This window comes from Phacochoerus africanus, chromosome 9 (genome assembly GCF_016906955.1).
Source record: "Phacochoerus africanus isolate WHEZ1 chromosome 9, ROS_Pafr_v1, whole genome shotgun sequence".
Classification (NCBI taxonomy): Eukaryota; Metazoa; Chordata; class Mammalia; order Artiodactyla; family Suidae; genus Phacochoerus; species Phacochoerus africanus.
The window spans coordinates 79,402,838-79,419,860 of NC_062552.1; the positions used below are offsets into that span (position 1 = coordinate 79,402,838).

The 17,023-nt window shown below is 45.0% G+C and overlaps 1 protein-coding gene across 2 annotated transcripts; it reads left to right on the top strand.

Moving 5' to 3' along the window:
- The first annotated feature begins 11,368 nt into the window (after positions 1 to 11,368).
- Positions 11,369 to 13,220, top strand: RNASE1 (ribonuclease A family member 1, pancreatic). Of its 2 annotated transcripts, none has more exons than XM_047797158.1 (2): positions 11,369 to 11,531; positions 12,422 to 13,220. In XM_047797158.1, the coding sequence occupies exon 2, from the start codon at positions 12,447 to 12,449 to the stop codon at positions 12,900 to 12,902; it is 456 nt and encodes a 151-aa protein (XP_047653114.1). In that variant the 5' UTR covers positions 11,369 to 11,531; positions 12,422 to 12,446; the 3' UTR covers positions 12,903 to 13,220. The 2 variants fall into 2 exon arrangements, with proteins under 2 accessions (XP_047653114.1, XP_047653113.1); XM_047797157.1 differs by having other exon boundaries at positions 11,377 to 11,531; positions 12,418 to 13,220.
- Positions 13,221 to 17,023: the final 3,803 nt, after the last annotated feature.

A 17,023-nucleotide genomic window follows, 5' to 3' on the forward strand; every position in this document is an offset into this window, starting at 1 on the left:
CTCAGCTCTGGTTTGGAATATTTTGCAACATACTTTCATGAGATATTTTGACTCAGGTCTTCCCAGATTTTGAAGTTCTCTATCTGGACTTCCTCACTATGATATAGTTTTTCAATTTTAAAAACACTTCAAATTTACAGAAAAGTTGCAAGTCAAGTTCTGAGAGCTTTCTTTTTCTTGAACCAATGAAGATATAAACCACATTGAGACATGATACCCACCACCTGCTGCCACCCTCAACCCTTGCCAAATACACAGTGTGTAATTCACACAAACAAGGACATTCTCCTACTTAACCACAATAATCAAATAGCCACTAAAATCAGGAAATGGACCTTGACACATTGCTACCATCTAATCCTCCAGTGGCATTCACATTTTGCCAGTTGCCTCAATAGTGTCTTCTAACAGCAAAAATTTCAGTTCAGAATATCATGCTGCTTTTAGTTGTCATGTCTCTTTATTTTTCTTCAGTCTGGAGCAATTTCTCAGCCTTTTCTTGACTTTCATGACTTTAACTGTTATTTTGTAGCATATTCCTCAATTTGGGTCTGTCTGATGTTTCTTCATGATTAAAATTCAAGTTGTGCATTTTCGATGGGAATTTCAGGGCAGCGATGCCATGTTCTTCTTCTTGTACTTTATCACGTGGCATATGACATTTAGACTTGCTTTATTATGTTGTTCACCTTGATCATTTATTAAGATAGTGTCTGCCAGGATTTTCTGGTATAATTACTGTTTTCTCCTTTGTGATTAATAATGTTAGGAAAGATAGTACTTTGAAACTTTGTAAATATCCTATCCCTCATCAAACTTTCAATTTATTCATTTTTTATTATATCAATGTACCCTCATGGTTTCTCACTTTTTAGTAGGTTATTTAATACATCGTTATCATTATTTATTTTGATGGTCAAATTGTCACAAATTTGGCTGTTGGGAGCCTCTTAAATTGGCTTTTGGGTCCTCTTGACATGTCCCCAATTGTTTGGTTACTTCCTTGTTTCCTGGCACAAGATATTCTATTCTCAGCTTCTATGCTCCCTGCCCCAGTCTTGGGAGCTGCCATTTCTCCAAGTTTTTTTTTAAGGTAGTATATGACATTTAAAAGCTAAATTCTGGGATTTCCCATTGTGGCTCAGTGGGTTAAGAACCCGACTAGTATCCATGAGGATGTGAGTTGGATCCCTGGCCTCACTTAGTGGGTTAAGGATTTGGTGTTGCTGTGAGCTGCGGTGTAAGTCAAAGAGTGGCTCAGACCTGGTGTTGCTGTTGCTGTGGCTGTGGTGTCAGCCAGCAGGTGCTGCCCTAAAAGCCAAGTTCTGGGTGGGCTAAGTGTGCCAGTCACTACTGAGTTGCTAATACCAGGCTCTTTCAGGTCGAGGTCCAATTTTTCTTGAAATAATTACGTATTTGATAAAGCCCTGAGGGGCTCCAGGATGTGTCTCAATGGCATGAGGATTATTTTAAGCTGAAGACATTTGAGAATCAACAAACACAGGAAGATACTTTCTCTGAACTCCCCGTATCTGTGAATATACTGAAGACATTTAATTTTTTCATAGGATGATAGGATTTTTTTACATTGTGTGAAAACATACAAAATCCATTTCTTGTTGGTCTTTGACAGAAATTTAATAGAGTGAGGATGGGGAATGTGGGTAAGAACTTTCTTCTTCCTTTCTGTGTATGTGTGTTTCTGGACTAAGTTGTGTTAATGAGTTGTTTTTCTTTCTTCTTTTTTTTTTCTTTTTTTTTTTTTTTGTCTTTTTAGGGCCACACTCTCAGCATATGGAAGTTCCCAGGCTTGGAGTCAAATTGGAAGTGCAGCTGTCTGCCTAACCACAGCCACCGCAATGCAGGATCCAAGCCGCGTCGGCGACCTACACCACAGCTCACGGCAACAAGAGATCCTTAACCCACTGAGTGAGGCAGGGATCAAACCTGCATCCTCATGGATGCTAGTCGGGTTTTTAACCAGCTGAGTCACAACGGGAGCTCTGAAAATACTTTTAAAGAAACAAAACAATATTTTAACGGGAGTGACCTTAAAGATCATCTTTCTTCACTCTTTCATTTCTCAAAAAACAATAATAAGGCCAAGAGAGGTCACATGACTTGGCCACCATCACTGCATGGTCCATGACAGAGGTTGCTGGCCCAGCTGGCAGAGGGGGTTGGAGTGACTCTTCCTCACATGCGTGTATGCTGAGTGTGGGACACCGTCTCCTGCTCATAGAAAACATCCAGAGTGCTGCTGAGGTCTGCTTTTCCACCTCCTTTGTGAGAGATAAAATAGCTTTAAAAAAAAAAAAGTAGAGTTGAGTTTAGGACAGAACCAAGAAAGCAGAATGGGATTAAGGATTAGCCTTTCCAGAGAAGTGAGACCCATATTTCAGGAAGGGGAACTCAGGCCAGACCTGACTGCAATGAGGGAAGGCATCAGGACTGTTTAATTCAAAGCTCAAAGCAGGTCAGCTAATGTGTCGGGAGGTTGGACTTAGCAACCCCATAAAAGACTCCACTCAAGTACATGTGAGACTTGTCTCCGAAACTGGGTAAGCCTGGACTCTTTGTTCCAAATGCCGGTGTCGACTTCCCCATGTGGTTTGTCCCTTGACCATATCTCCTGCTGGTTGTAACTGTCCTGATGATTAATACCAGCTGAAAAGCAGAAGATGCGTGACCTAAGCAAAAGACTTTTCTTAAGATCTTCCTTCCTTGGTGGAACCAGCCTATCATGCTTTTTTTTTTTTTTGTCTTTTTGCCATTTCTTGGACCACTCCCGTGGCATATGGAGGTTCCCAGGGTAGGGGTCGAATCGGAGCTGTAGCCGTCGACCTACACCAGAGCCACAGCAACGAGGGATCCGAGCCACATCTGTGACCTACACCACAGCTCATGGCAACACTAGATCCTTAACCCACTGAGCAAGGGCAGGGATCAAACCCGAAACCTCATGGTTCCTAGTTGGATTTGTTAACCACTTGTGCCACGATGGGAACTCCACTATGATGCTTCTTAAAGAGAGACGGGGGGGTACTGCTTGTAGTAGCTGTTTTCCTGGGCTGCTTTGCCTCCTAAACAAGTTCCCCTGCCTCCACTCCCACCCACTCTTCCCCTCCCTGCCTCCTCTCCTCTCACTCCAGTTGCTCCACTGGAAGGGCCCCTGATTGTACCTCAGGATGAGTCCCCAGGTGGGGTGGGCAGCAAAGCCATGTCCGCCTTCTCCCCCCACACAGCACAGCAGGAAGAAGGGGAAATCCAGAGCTAGAAGTAGAGGTCAATTTCACAACGAGGTATTGCAACCCTTTGAGTGTCCTTCCTGGGGGCAGGTTCCCCATCCATGACACACCAGGCAGCCATAGTGAGAACACTGCTCTGGGAGTCAGGAACCTGTTCTGGTTTCTGCTTTTGCTGCCCAGATGCAGCTGTCTGACTTTGAGATGCTCTGGCCCTCCCTCTTTTGTGTATAGGGATGCCTGGAGGAAAGTTCCTTCCATTGCCTGTGTCCTTCTATTCCTTGAGTTCAAGTTCAAGGTAACTCTCTAAATTGTTTAGATCTGTTGCAAAGGATTCAAGACATTTCAAGCCTGGCCTAAATTTTTTTTTTTTTTTTTTCTGTGCTGTCTCCTACCTCTTCCTAGCTACATCGAGAAACTTGCTCCTTTCTGAACTCTCTCTTTTTTTCTTTTTTGGCCCCCCCCACAGCAGCATATGGAGTTCCTAGGCCAGGAGTCATATCCTCGCCACAGTTGTGGCTCACACCACAGAGGATCCTGTGCCCAGCCTGGGCTGGAACCTGCATCTTGCAGAGTTGCTGCCGATCCCATTCTGCCACGGTGGGAACTCAGAAACCTGCTATTTTCTGAACACAAAGTGCTCTGCCATATGTGTCTACTTTTCTTTCTGGCCTTTTTTACTGTCTGAATTGCCCTTCCCTCATCCCTAATGGGAAGAAGAAAAGAAAAAAAAAAAACTAAAAAAAACCCTATTTATCCTTAACAGCCCTCCCCAAGGTATCTTTGCTCTCTGAAACCTTCCCTGATTCTTCCCACTCCTTTCCTCCTATTGCTCCCTAATAAGTCCATCGAGGATGGACTTATTATCAAAGTCTGCTTTGTATTACAACTCTAGAGCCTGCTTTATTTGGGGAGGATTCTCAGCACTTGGGTCTTTAACATAGTCCTTGATTTAAGTGCATAGCTCTTCTCAGGAAACCATAAGGTATATGGCTGCAGTAGAGACAGATTCCTGGTTCCCGAGCCCCTCGGGAGCCCTGCCCTCCTCTCTTATCAGTGGTTTGCTTTCAGATAGGAGTCCTGGTCAATAATTAATGCCACTGTGATAAGCCACATGAAAAGCTGGCACAGGTGGGCTGATGTGAGGGACGAGGGCACTGGCACTTGCTCTAGAGGGGAAGCAGGTGACAGGCGGGCTTCTCCTAAAAATGGGTGAAACCAAGATATCACTGAACAACCCAGGCTAAAAGGTAATTAATTAGATCAGGAACTGCAGACTGCCAGGTCTCTATCTTTCCTCAGACACCCTGAGCAGCTTCTGCCTTCATTTTAAGAAGACCCAGGAGTTCCCGTTGTGGCTCAGTGGGTTAAGAACCTGACTAATATCTGTGAGGATACAGGTTTGATCCCTGGCCTCGCTTAGTGGGTTAGAGATCCAGTGTTGCCCCAAGCTGCAGTCTAGGTCACATTGGATCCCACATTACTGTGGCTGTGGCTTAGGCCAGCAGCTGTAGCTCCAATTTGACCCCTAGCCTGGGAACTTCCATATGCTGCAAATGTGGCCCTAAAACACAGAAAGAAAAAAAAAAAAGAAGAAGACCAAGAGGGCTGGCTCTTGGGATGGGAAATGACATGTGGTGAGTGTTCTCTGTCCTTGGGGCTGAGGCACTCAGTGATAGTGTGGAAAGGCTGGGAGGTGGAGATGGTAGGCTGGGCCCATCTCTGTGTGTTCTGTTGACTGCACCTGATGGACTCACACACATCAGAGCCACTTTCTGGGAAAGTGCAGCCTGTGCCCAGCTGGCCTCAAACAAGGGCTCAGACGCTGTAACCCCTTTCTTTCCCAATGTGCTGTTGGGATGGGCACAAAGAGAAATGGGAAGTCTTATAAAATAGGGGTAATCAACGGGAACCTGCACAGCGTTGAAAGCAAGATTTAGCAAAGGCACAGACATCACCATGACTAGTCAACCAGAAATCTGAAGCAATATGATTATGATTGTCTATTGCTACTCATGACAATGAGTAGAGGCTGATCTGTAGTCCATCTAGGACAGAGGTGGTATGATTAACAATTTCTGTCGAGTTAGGAATAGGTTTCTTAAAGCCTTTTCTATTTGTATGAGTCCCATGGATGGGAACACCACTCTGATTATTCAAATAAAAATTGAGCCAGTAATTCCCCCAAGTAGTGCCTGAATAATCCAGAGTGGCCACATCTGGATTTCACATCTAAGCTGGAATTTCCAGCCTTGGTTATTTATAGAATTAAAGTCTCTCTATGCAGATACGTCTTATACTATTCCTAATGTTCTGAGGTGCTAGTATGAGGAGTTTTTTATGATATGAGGTTGGAACCAAGGCCTTATGTAATATGTTTGGCTCTACTAGTCTTTTCCAGGTGCTAAGAATTTGGCTCATCATAAAGATGTTGAGTGCAAATTTAGCATTATCTAGGGTCTAAATGGTAGATTTTAATAATCTTTTTTTTCTGGGATAAAGGGATATTAGCGAAATCACTGGCTGAGTTGTTTAGTCCATTGTCCATGTAGGTGATGGAGGTGCAGGTGGAAATGCCATTGGCTAACTGCCTGTGGCCTCATCTGATGAAATTGGAACTGCCCAGGAGTTCCCATTGTGGTACAGTGGTTAACAAATCCGACTAGGAACCATGAGGTTGCAGCTTCGATCCCTGGCCTTGCTCAGTGGGTTAAGGATCTGGCATTGCTGTGAGCTGTGGTGTAGGTTGCACATGCGGCTCGGATCCTGTGTTGCTGTGGCTCTGGCGTAGGCCGGTGGCTACAGCTCTGATTCAACCCCTAGCCTGGGAACCTCCATATGCTGAGGGAGCCACTCAAGAAAAGGCAAAAAGACAAAAAAAAAGAAAGAAAGAAAGAAAGAAAGGAAGAAAGGAAGAAAGAAAGGAAGGAAGAAAGGAAGAAAGGAAGAAAGGAAGAAAGGAAGAAAGAAAGGAAGGAAGGAAGGAAGGAAGGAAGGAAGGAAGGAAGGAAAGGAAGAGAAAGAAGAAAGAAAGAAAGAAAGAAAGAAAGAAAGAAAGAAAGAAAGAAAGAAAGAAAGAAAGAAAGAAAGAAAGAAAGAAATTGAAACTGCCCAGAGGCTTTTATCACGGGGTTCTAGGTGATGGTCAGTATATTCAGAGCAGATAAGATTGGGAATAGTGTCTACTATTTGGGATAATCTAGAAATGGCATTAGAATGAGTATTTTTTTTTCCTTTTTAACTTCATTAAGGTATAATTGACAAATAAAATTGTAAAATAACTTGTTTACAACGTGACAATTTGATATACATATACAATATGAAAGGATTCCTTTCATCAAATTAATTAACATGGGTTATCTCACATATTTACCTTTTCAGAATGAGTCTGTTCTGACCTAACAACTGTAATAAAGAGGGAAAAAAGTGAAAAGGGCTCATTGTAGGTGAATGATAGCAAAAGGTCTATAAAAAATAGTAAGAAAAATTATAAGCAAGCAGAGTAAAAAGACTAACAAGAATCAGATACGAGCTTTGATCCAACATCTTGGGTAGAAGCTGTCCACTGTTATACGATCATTGCATATAGATCTTAGGTTATCTGTCTGCTTCTGAAGATCAGCAATTTCTGAAGGATCTCTGAGAATCCTCAGTTTGAGATCTCATATTAAAAATAGCCTCTCAGGGAGTTGCCATCTTGGTGCAGTGGTTAATGAATCTGACTAGCATCCATGAGGTTGCAGGTTCGATCCCTGGCCTCACTCAGTGGGTTAAGGATCCGGTGTTGCCATGAGCTGTGGTGTAGGTTGCAGATGCGGCTCAGATCCAGGGTTGCTGTGGCTGTGGTGTAGGCTGGAAGCATTAGCTCCAATTGGACTCCCTAGCCTGGAAACCTCCATATGCCTCGGTGTGGCCCTAAAAATAAATAAATAAATAAATAAATAAATAAATAAATAAATAAAAATAAATAAAAATAACCTCTCTGGAGTTCCTTCGTGGCACAGTGGGCTAAGGATCCAGGGTTGTCACCGCTGTGGCTCGGGTTGATGCTGTGGTATGGGTTTGATCCCTGACCTGGGAATTTCCACATTCTGTGGGTGTGCTCCCCACCCCACCCAAAATAGCCTTCCAATTCTGTGTAATTCTGAATCGCTTCCTTGGTTGTGAACTGTGAAGCCATTGATTTATTTCCTGGAGTTTCACTGCTGTGTTTGTTAACAGTATTTTGATAAGATTCCTTCCAGTGAAGTTCAAGAATATTTTCTCTTCCAATAGATAAAATCCTCTTGTTGAAGATAATGAAGATATTGTTTAGAAATGTGTGGTGGGACGGTGGCCTTAACCTGTTGGTGATAGACCTGGGTATAGCACATGGGTCCCTTAAAATATTTTGTCATGTCTACATATGGTAAGGATGAGTCTGGAATTGGAGGTGAAATTCTAAATACATGTGCCTTCCAGTTATCTATTCATAGGGAGATAATCTATGTATTCCTGACAGAGTGACTGTAAGGCCATAGGGACAGTGGTGGGAATAGCTGTGGGCAAGAGATCTCAAGGGTTTTTGAAAATATTGCTAATTTTAATTTAAGGATGCTATTAGTCACTTCAGCCTTTGCAGAATATTGTGAGTAGAAAGGACAGTTTTCCTTGTTTTTTGTTTTTGTTTTTGCTTTTTAAGGCCACACCTATGGCATATGGAAGTTCCCAGGCTACGATTTGAATCAGAGCTGCAGCTGCCAGCCTATGCCGCAGCCTCAGCAATGTGGGATCCAAATAGCATCTGCAACCTACACCACAGCTCATGGCAATCTCAGATCCGTGACCCACTGAGTGAGGCCAGGGATCGAACCCTCATCCTCCTGGATGCTATTTGGGTTTGTAACCCACTGAGCCACAACAGAAATGCCTCTTCTTTTTTTTTTTGAAGTTGGGTTTTTTGTTTTGTTTTGTTTTGTTTTTTCAGTTTAATTTATGGCTTTTTTTTTTTTTTTTTGGTCTTTTTGCCATTTCTTGGGCCACTCCCGAGGCATATGGAAGTTCCCAGGCTAGGGGTCGAATTGGAGCTGTAGCCGCCAGCCTACGCCAGAGCCACAGCAATGCAGGATCCGAGCCACGTCTGCGACCTGCACCACAGCTCACAGCAACGCCAGATCCTTAACCCACTGAGCAAGGCCAGGGATCAAACCTGAGTCGTCATGGAGGCTAGTCAGATTCGTTTCCACTGAGCCATAATGGGAACTCCCCAAAATGGCTTCTTATAGCTGAGAATGCCTAGGATGTAGGCTACTAAAGAAATTTCTGTGGGTTGCAGAAAGCTTGTTCATATTTGAACTGTGGTTCTGAAATCTTGTTGGACCACCTCTGTGAAAGCCTTCCAGCACTGAAAAGGTACCAAAAAGAATGACTGCTTTCATACAGCCATGCCCAACACCTTGGTGGAACTCATCTGACTAATATAAACCATCCCATCAGGAACCTTTAGGGCAGACCCTGTAACTTATCTCTGTAGGCTCACTGTTGAATGAATGAATGAACAAATTCTAAATTGATCACTATGTACCCACTCAGATCCTGCAGAGTTTATATGAAGGTTATTTATTTATTTATTTTGGCTGCAGTGAGCAGCTGCGTGTGGCTTTATATGGGATCTCAGTTCCCAGACCAGGGATTGAATCCAGGCTGGCAGGGAAAGTGCTGTATTCTAACCACTAGACCATTAGGGAACTCCCTGAAGTTTATTTTAATCTGAAGATATTTGAAACTCAGATGCAGAAAGAAGCTTTTTCAGAGTTTCCCTTATCTGAATAAAGGCAGAGTCTTTTGAGAGTAAACTTGCTATAAATCCCCTTTTGGGGGAGTTTTACAACCAGAAAAAAGACCACTCATTCTTGCACAGACAAACGTTATCACAAATTATTTTATATCCCTTTTGTTCCCCTAAATGCTCATTTATCTTTTCTTAAAAAAAACAAAACTGGGAGTTCCTGTCGTGGCGCAGTGGTTAACGAATCCGACTAGGAACCATGAGGTGGTGGGTTCGGTCCCTGCCCTTGCTCAGTGGGTTAACGATCCGGCGTTGCTGTGAGCTGTGGTGTAGGTTACAGACTCGGCTTGGATCCCGAGTTGCTGTGGCTCTGGCGTAGGCTGGTGGCTACAGCTCCGATTCAACCCCTAGCCTGGGAACCTCCATATGCCGCGGGAGCGGCTCAAGAAATAGCAACAACAACAACAACAAAAAAAAAAGACAAAAAAAACAAAAACCAAAAACCTATTTGTGGAGTTCTGTTGTGGCACAGCAGAAAGGAATCTAGCTAGGAACCATGATGTTGCAAGTTCGATCCCTGGCCTCACTCTGCAGGTTAAGTATCCGACATTGCCATGAGCTGTGGTGTAGGTCACAGACTGGCTAGGATCTGGCCTTGCTGTGGCTGTGGTGTAGGCTGGCAGCTGTAGCTCCGATTCAGCCCTTAGCCTGGAACCTCCATATGCCATGGGTGTGGCCCTAAAAAGAAAAAAAAAAAAGAAAAACAAAAACAAAAAAAACCTGTTTGTTTCCTGTAGAGTCCCTGTTTGCTGCCTCCCCTTCCCCTATTAAGTTGGTGTATAAATTTTTATCCCTAGATGTTCCATTCAGGGAGATGCTTTTTTTGTGCTCCTCCATAGGCATATGAATAAACTTTGTCAATTCTTCTGTTAATCTGTCTTTTGTCAGTTAATTCAGTAGGCCTCCAGACTGGAACAGAAATGGGTAGAGGAAAAGTTTTCCTTCTATCATGGATCAAGCTGAGTACTAGCTAAAGACTGAGAGACCGAAAACAAAACAAAACAAAAACAAAAAACCTGGGTGGTGGGTGAAATACAGAAACACGAAACTAAAAGCTAGGCCACACCACACCTTGCGGGGGAGGGATCTTAACCCCCCAGCCCAAGGGAAGAGTCACAGGAGCTAGCACTTTTTTTTTCTTTTAGGACTGCACCTAGGGTCTAGGGGTTGCAGACCTATATCACAGCCACAGCAACACCAGATCCATACACCTACAATTTATGATGTAGCCTGTGGCAAGACCCTTAACCCACTGAGAAAGGCCAGGGATTGAACCTGCATCCTCACGAACACTACATGGGGGTCTTAACCCACTGAGCCGCGAGAGGAACTCCAGGAATTATCATTTACTGATGATTTCTAAGTACTGCCCTAAGTCCCTGGCATCTCACCTGACTTTGTCTTAGTAATAAATCTAAGAGGAACATTTTATGATTATACCCATTTTAGAGATGAGGAAACTCACCCAGCTTTTAAAATGTTAAACCAGAATTTGGACTGAGACAGTGTAAACCTAGAGAATATATTTTGATATATCTCACTCCAAAGGGACTATATATATATATATATATGCCTAGGGTGTGTGTGTGTGTGTGTGTGTGTGTGTGTGTGTGTATCTGAATCACTTTACGGTATACCTGAGGCTAATACAATATTATAAATCAACTATACTTTAAAAAATAAGTAAAAAATAAAATTGTCTTCCAGCAAATATTGGTCTCTTTCTAGGAGGAAATTCTTCCTCTGCTAAGAACTGTGATGTTCTCTATTTCTATTTCTTCTTTAAAGGGGATTTTGCATTTTGGTTTATCTTTCATTCCTCTACTCTGACCTGCAGAATGCGAGATCACTGCAGATAATAAGGGCCACCCACCTTTAATAGCCCAGGAGTGTTGAAGTGGTCAGAACTGGGCCGTATTCAAGTCCTCTCCTCCTTCTTCTCCAGATCTGGGAAGCCGTCCATCTGGGGGCAGTTGGACACCTCTCCCCACACTCCCCCCAGAAAGGTGCTGGTGGAGATGTGGAATTCCGGCCAAAGCAGATCCAGGACTTCTGGGGAGAGGACCTACCTCCCTCCGCGCCCCTATGATCACGTGTTATGTGTCCTTTGCTAACCTCTGAGGGCTCTTTGGTGAATGCAGCTCCCAAAGAGATAGCAAGGGCTTAGTTGAGGGTTCTAGTATCAGTGCTATAGTGATTTTCTCGGCTGTTTATGGAAAGGAAGTTTCTTACAGGCAAAGGCTCGTTTTCCCCAGCAGCCCGGGAAAGAGGGCAGCCTGGGCGATTCCCCACCCCTTCCTCAAAATGTCCTTGTTTTCCTGTGGGCTGAGAACACGATGCTCCTCCCACCCTTCTCTTTTCAGAAGCCAAGCCCCTTTTTAATCTGTATAAAGTCGACAGTCTTGGGATCTAGTGATTGAAGAAACTGCCTTCTCTCTGAGACCAAGCCAGAGACCCAGGTAAGCAGCCCAAGAGGTGGTCTCAGGAGTTGCTTCTGCTTAAACCTTGGAGAGAAGGCGGTCATGGTGGGTGAGGCTAGCCTGAGAGTCAGGACTGGGGCCAGAGCTGGGGGCAGGGATGGAGCAGGCAGGCTAGAGGGAGCCCATGCAGCCTGAGACAGAGCAGCTCTCAAGCTGGGGGAGGAAGCATCTCTCTTTAGAACACAATGGCATCCCTTTAAGGTGCTATTATCCCACACTGAGGCCAAGAGGCGTGTTTCCCTCGTGTTGTAGGACAACAGGGCTCTGTCGAAAACGAAAATGACCCTGGATGTATGCTTGGTAGTCATCTCAGGGACACAATTTGGCTTTTTCAAAATTTGGCCTATTTATTTAATGATTTCATTCAAGAGGATCTCCTATTGAGCCACGTGAGCACTGGGTACAATTGCGTTTTATTTTTCAAATATGTTTTATATCAAAAATCCTTCTGTATTCAAAGACAGGACTGCTAGGATTTTAAGTCATTTCCAGGGTTACCAGCCAGAGGGGAGGATGGCCTCTCTGCAGGGAGTGGCAGTCAAAGGCTTGTGAAGAAGAGTATATGAGAGTGCCCCATTACTTAGCAAAGCTCACAGAAAGTCATCTTCCCGGTTGACCCAAAGGAAAACTATAAGCCAGGGAGGCTACAGGCAAGAGCTGGGGTCCCTTTCCTTTTTTTTTTTTTTTTCTTTTCTTTTATAGCCGCTCCTGTGACATATGGAAGTTTCCCAGGCCAAGGATCTAATCTGAGCCAGAGCTGTGACCTATGCCTCAGCTGTGACAGCATAGAATCCTTAACCCGCTTTGCCACAGCAAGAGCTCTCTCTAAGCTAAATGCTTTTCCTCCTCTCTCCCTTTTTCCCAGGTAGGGTCCTTCAGGGCAGTAAGGCCACCATGGCTCAGAAGTCCCTGGTCCTGTTTTTGTGGCTGGCCCTGGTGCTGCTGGTGCTGGGGTGGGTCCAGCCTTCCCTGGGCAAGGAATCGCCAGCCAAGAAGTTCCAGCGGCAGCACATGGACCCTGACAGCTCCTCCAGCAACAGCTCCAACTACTGCAACCTAATGATGAGTCGCCGGAACATGACACAAGGACGGTGCAAGCCAGTGAACACCTTTGTGCACGAGTCCCTGGCAGATGTCCAGGCCGTCTGCTCCCAGATCAATGTCAACTGCAAGAATGGGCAGACCAACTGCTACCAGAGCAACTCCACCATGCACATCACAGAGTGCCGCCAGACGGGCAGCTCCAAGTACCCCAACTGTGCATACAAGGCCAGCCAGCAGGAGAAACACATCATCGTGGCCTGTGAGGGGAACCCACCCGTGCCAGTCCATTTCGATGCTTCTGTGTAGGTCTCCACCAGAGAGATGCCCCACCTCATCACCAAGGCATCTGCCTCTGCCCTCTGCTTCTTTGCCCTGGGGGGAAATAACTTAAGGTAGCCATGGCTCTTATTCATCCTCCACCTCCCACCCCTCACACAAACACATGCTTCCTTGGCTTGAGGGCAATAACTCAAGTTACTTAGGGCTCTTATCCAACAAGAGCATGCGCCAATGGCTTGAGGCTTGCTCTTACTTGGTTTGGAGGGTGAGGAGTAGGTTGTGAGGTGGGCCCATGTTAACCCCTTCACTGCTTCTTTCAATAAAACATATTTGCAACTATCTGAATTTCTGATGCTATCAGTGTCCAGGTACTGTGTGGGCTTCTTTCTTTCTTTCTATTTCTACTTGAGGCCTATGGAAGTTCCCAGGCTAGGAGTCGAATCGGAGCTGCCGCTGCCGAGCTGCGCCACAGTCACAGCAAAGCCAGATTCCTAACCTCCGGAGCGGGGCCAGGGATCGAACCCGCATAGTCATGGTTCATTACCGCTGTGCCACAACAGGAACTCCCTGGACTATTTTAGATAAAAAGAAGCAACAGTCTGGGACACCGTTATTCGGGTGAGCTGACAGGGTGAAGCTCAGATACAAAAATCTCTGGCACAGAAGGAAGACAGCGTGACCCTGGGAAGACCTTGATTGGCCTCAGGTGGGGAAGAGGCATGTATAAAATTATGACTCTAAATTTCCATTTTCCTTTTTTTTTTTTTTGAGGGAGTTTTACTATATCAGAAAAATTATCCCCTCTTAGTTGGAAAGCTAGAATCCTTTTTTCAGGAGCTAGAAGGGACTTTAGATGTTATCAAATGGGGGGTTGATAAGTAGATTTCAGCTTCTGGACCAACTCAATTGGAAGTGCCTGCCTAGAATGCTGCAGAAAAACACCTAAACAGCGATTCAATGGAGGAGTAGCCTCTGCAGGAGGCATGAGGGAGGTGAAGGGTATGTACCACCTACTGGCCATCCTTCACCTAATACAACCCCCACCTTTTACAGAGGGTGACCTGAATCTCAGAAAGGTTAAGTGACCTGCTAGTTAGTAGTATGACTGAGACTAAACCTCAGGTCTCCTGGCTTCCCCATTGTTGCCCCTTCTGCTCCCTGAGTCCCCTTAAGGAGGAAGGTCCCATCTCCCTCCTGCACTGAGTGCTCTGCCCTTAACAGCTTTCTCTGCCTGAGTTTGCCCATAGCTCTCACAAGTTCCCAGCATGCTGGGCCTGTGAGTCTGTCACTTCTAGGCAACCCTTCCTTACATCCATTCTGTCATCACGTAGTCATTTCCAATGACCTGTTTACACCTGCTTTTGGCTCCAGACAAGGTCATGGAACTAGAGAAAGGTCCTACTGCCAACCAGTTTAACCAGGTCTGTCATCGTTAGTGTGCACTGCATTGATAAATGCTAGAAGTGACTCTCTTTTAGGTAAAGTGAATTCTTAGCCCTGGGGGCTTCTGTAAGAGGTAGAAGCTCACTCTGTGGGGTGAGAGGGGGCAGCCAGATATTCCTGCATTTCTGTGCTAATGAGGATCTCCTTACAAACCTTGAGGATGGAGGAGGAAAAAAGGGAAACTTTGTGTTTCTAGAGGTTTCCTTTTGACAGAATTTTTTCTTTCTTTTTTCTTTTCTTTTTTTTTTTTTTTGGCTGCACCTGCAACATGTGGAAGTTCCCAGCTCTGGGATCAAACCTATACCTCAGTTGCAACCAGCACCACAGCTGCAGCAAAGCCGGATCCTTTACCCACTGAGCCACAAGGGAAATTTCTTGCAGAAGTATTCTTAAGTTCATTTCACCCTTGTGCCAAACCCAAATCTCCTTAATTTCCCTCCTAGTGCTAAGAGGACGCGTTAGTGGAGTTTTACCAACACTCACTTGGAGTTTTGTTGCATCTACATCTACACATTCACCATCTGGGGAATAAAGTGATAGGTGATGACAGATGCTCCAAGTGCAGACCTGCGCAATCAGGGAACCTGTGGGGGGCAGGAAGAGCTCTGAATAGGAGGACACTCAGAGAGGAAAGACTGAGCCCTTTTCTGGAGATGGACAGGCAGAATCAAGGAGAGAACCATCAGTTGTGTGGAGACAAATCAGAGATCTCTATTCTGTGGGGTGACTATTGCTACCCTAGGAATAAAGGAATACTATCTTCTTCTAGAAGACTAATCCAGGCAGATTTATCTTAAAATTGAGGTGCTAACATGTGAAGATGGGTATCTGCTTAAAGACAGAAATGATCATATCCAGTGATTCTTCTAAGAAGCATAATGCTCATTTCTCAGACTCTTCAAACCAAACACCCTTCAGGAATTATACACTCTCAGTGGACATGTAAAAGCGTCCAGCATCCCATCTCCTCCTTACCCCTGCTGTTTTATTTTATTTAATTTACTTATTTATTTATTTTAGGGCTGCGCCAGAGGCATATGGAAGTTCCCAGGCTAGGCGTTGAATCAGAGCTGCACAGCTGCCAGTCTACACCATAGCCACAGCAACACCAGATCCCAGCTGCCAGATCCTTAATCCAATGAGCAAAGCCAGTGATGACACCTCCATCCTCCTGGATACTAGTCAGGTTCTTAACCCACTGAGCAGCAACAACAGAAACTCCACTCTTGCTGTTTTATGTGTATTCACAAAAGCATAGTGTCCTCTGCCTCTTCTGGTATGATTTTCTCCTGTCTCTCTCTGCAATGAATTCTCCCTTCGATTCCAACAGCCAGTCATCCTCCAGCCTGAAACAGATCAATCATTCATACCTTAAACCAGTCCTTCAATTGAGAGTAGAGTATCATGGCATCGAGTTCTTTCTTTCCAAGTTCCACCCCACTGTTATTTGCCCTTTGAGCTTTTTCTCTAACTGTGAAGTAAAAAGTTGCTCCCAATCTCTACCTTTGCCTCCTCAGACTAACGAGGCCCTCACAGAGCAAGTAGGAGCACTAAGGGGTTCTGAATCTACCTGCCACGGTGGAAAGCACTTGAATATGGCTTTTAACAATCACGAGGCGCTCCCGCTATGGTGCAGCCGAAACGAATCCGACTAGGAACCTTAAAGTTCGCTCCCTGGCCTTGCACACTGGGTTAAGGATCTGGCATTGCCGTGAACTGTGGTGTAGGTCACAGGCCCAGCTCGGATCCCGTGTTACTGTGGCTGTGGTGTATGCTGGCAGCTGTAGCTCCGATTTGACCCCTAGCCTGGGAACCTCCATATGTATGAGTGCGGCCCTAAAAAGCAAAAAAAAAAAAAGAATCCATCACAAATGTGGGTCAGTCCTCTGTGTTCGTGATTCATGATGCATGATGGAGGGCCTACCTAGAGGGTACAGGATGAAATCGTGCCTCCTAAAGACCAAGTAGTGGCACACCTGGAAGCATCTCAAAACTGTTTCCTAGGAGCCACTTTCTAGGGCACAGACCCCCAGTACCTCTGCAAATCATTAAAATCATTCAGCAAATTCCCAGGCACTTTGGGTTTCTTTGTGGCTTGCGGTAAGTGCAAGTAGAATGGTTTTATCTCAGCCCTCCGTGCTTATCTATGTCCCCACTCCCTTATTGTTTTCTTAACAATAGAGAAGGAGTTGCTCATCAGAATGGGCAGTCCCACTGGATGTGTTTTACTAGCCAGTGTGGTGATTGTACTTTAAAGTTCATCACTGGTGTTCCCAGGGGGCACAGTGGGATAAGGATCTGGTGTTGTCACTGGTGTGACTCTGGCTGCTACTGTGGCGAGGGAACTTCTGCATGCCACAGGAGTGGGGGGAAAAAAAAGGCAGCTCATCTTAACTGTAGATCATTCTCTAATATCTTCTTGCTATGTGTCTGGGCAGGGCCTATACTCAGGGTCAGTTTCCTTCCTTTTCCACCTTCCCTGAGTCTGCAGCTGAGTGGATAACTTGGTCAAGACACCTATTTAGTCCCAGCCCCACCATCAGCTTCCTGTGCCCCTGAAGCAATTCTGCAGCCCTCTCTGGACCAGTTTTCTAATCTATAGAAACTGGAGGTTGGGTTTGGTAATCTCAAAGTCCCCTTACAGTTAGGACCTTCAGCATGAATATCCACTTTCTAGCAGTGCCACACCCTGGCATGCGGTTTCT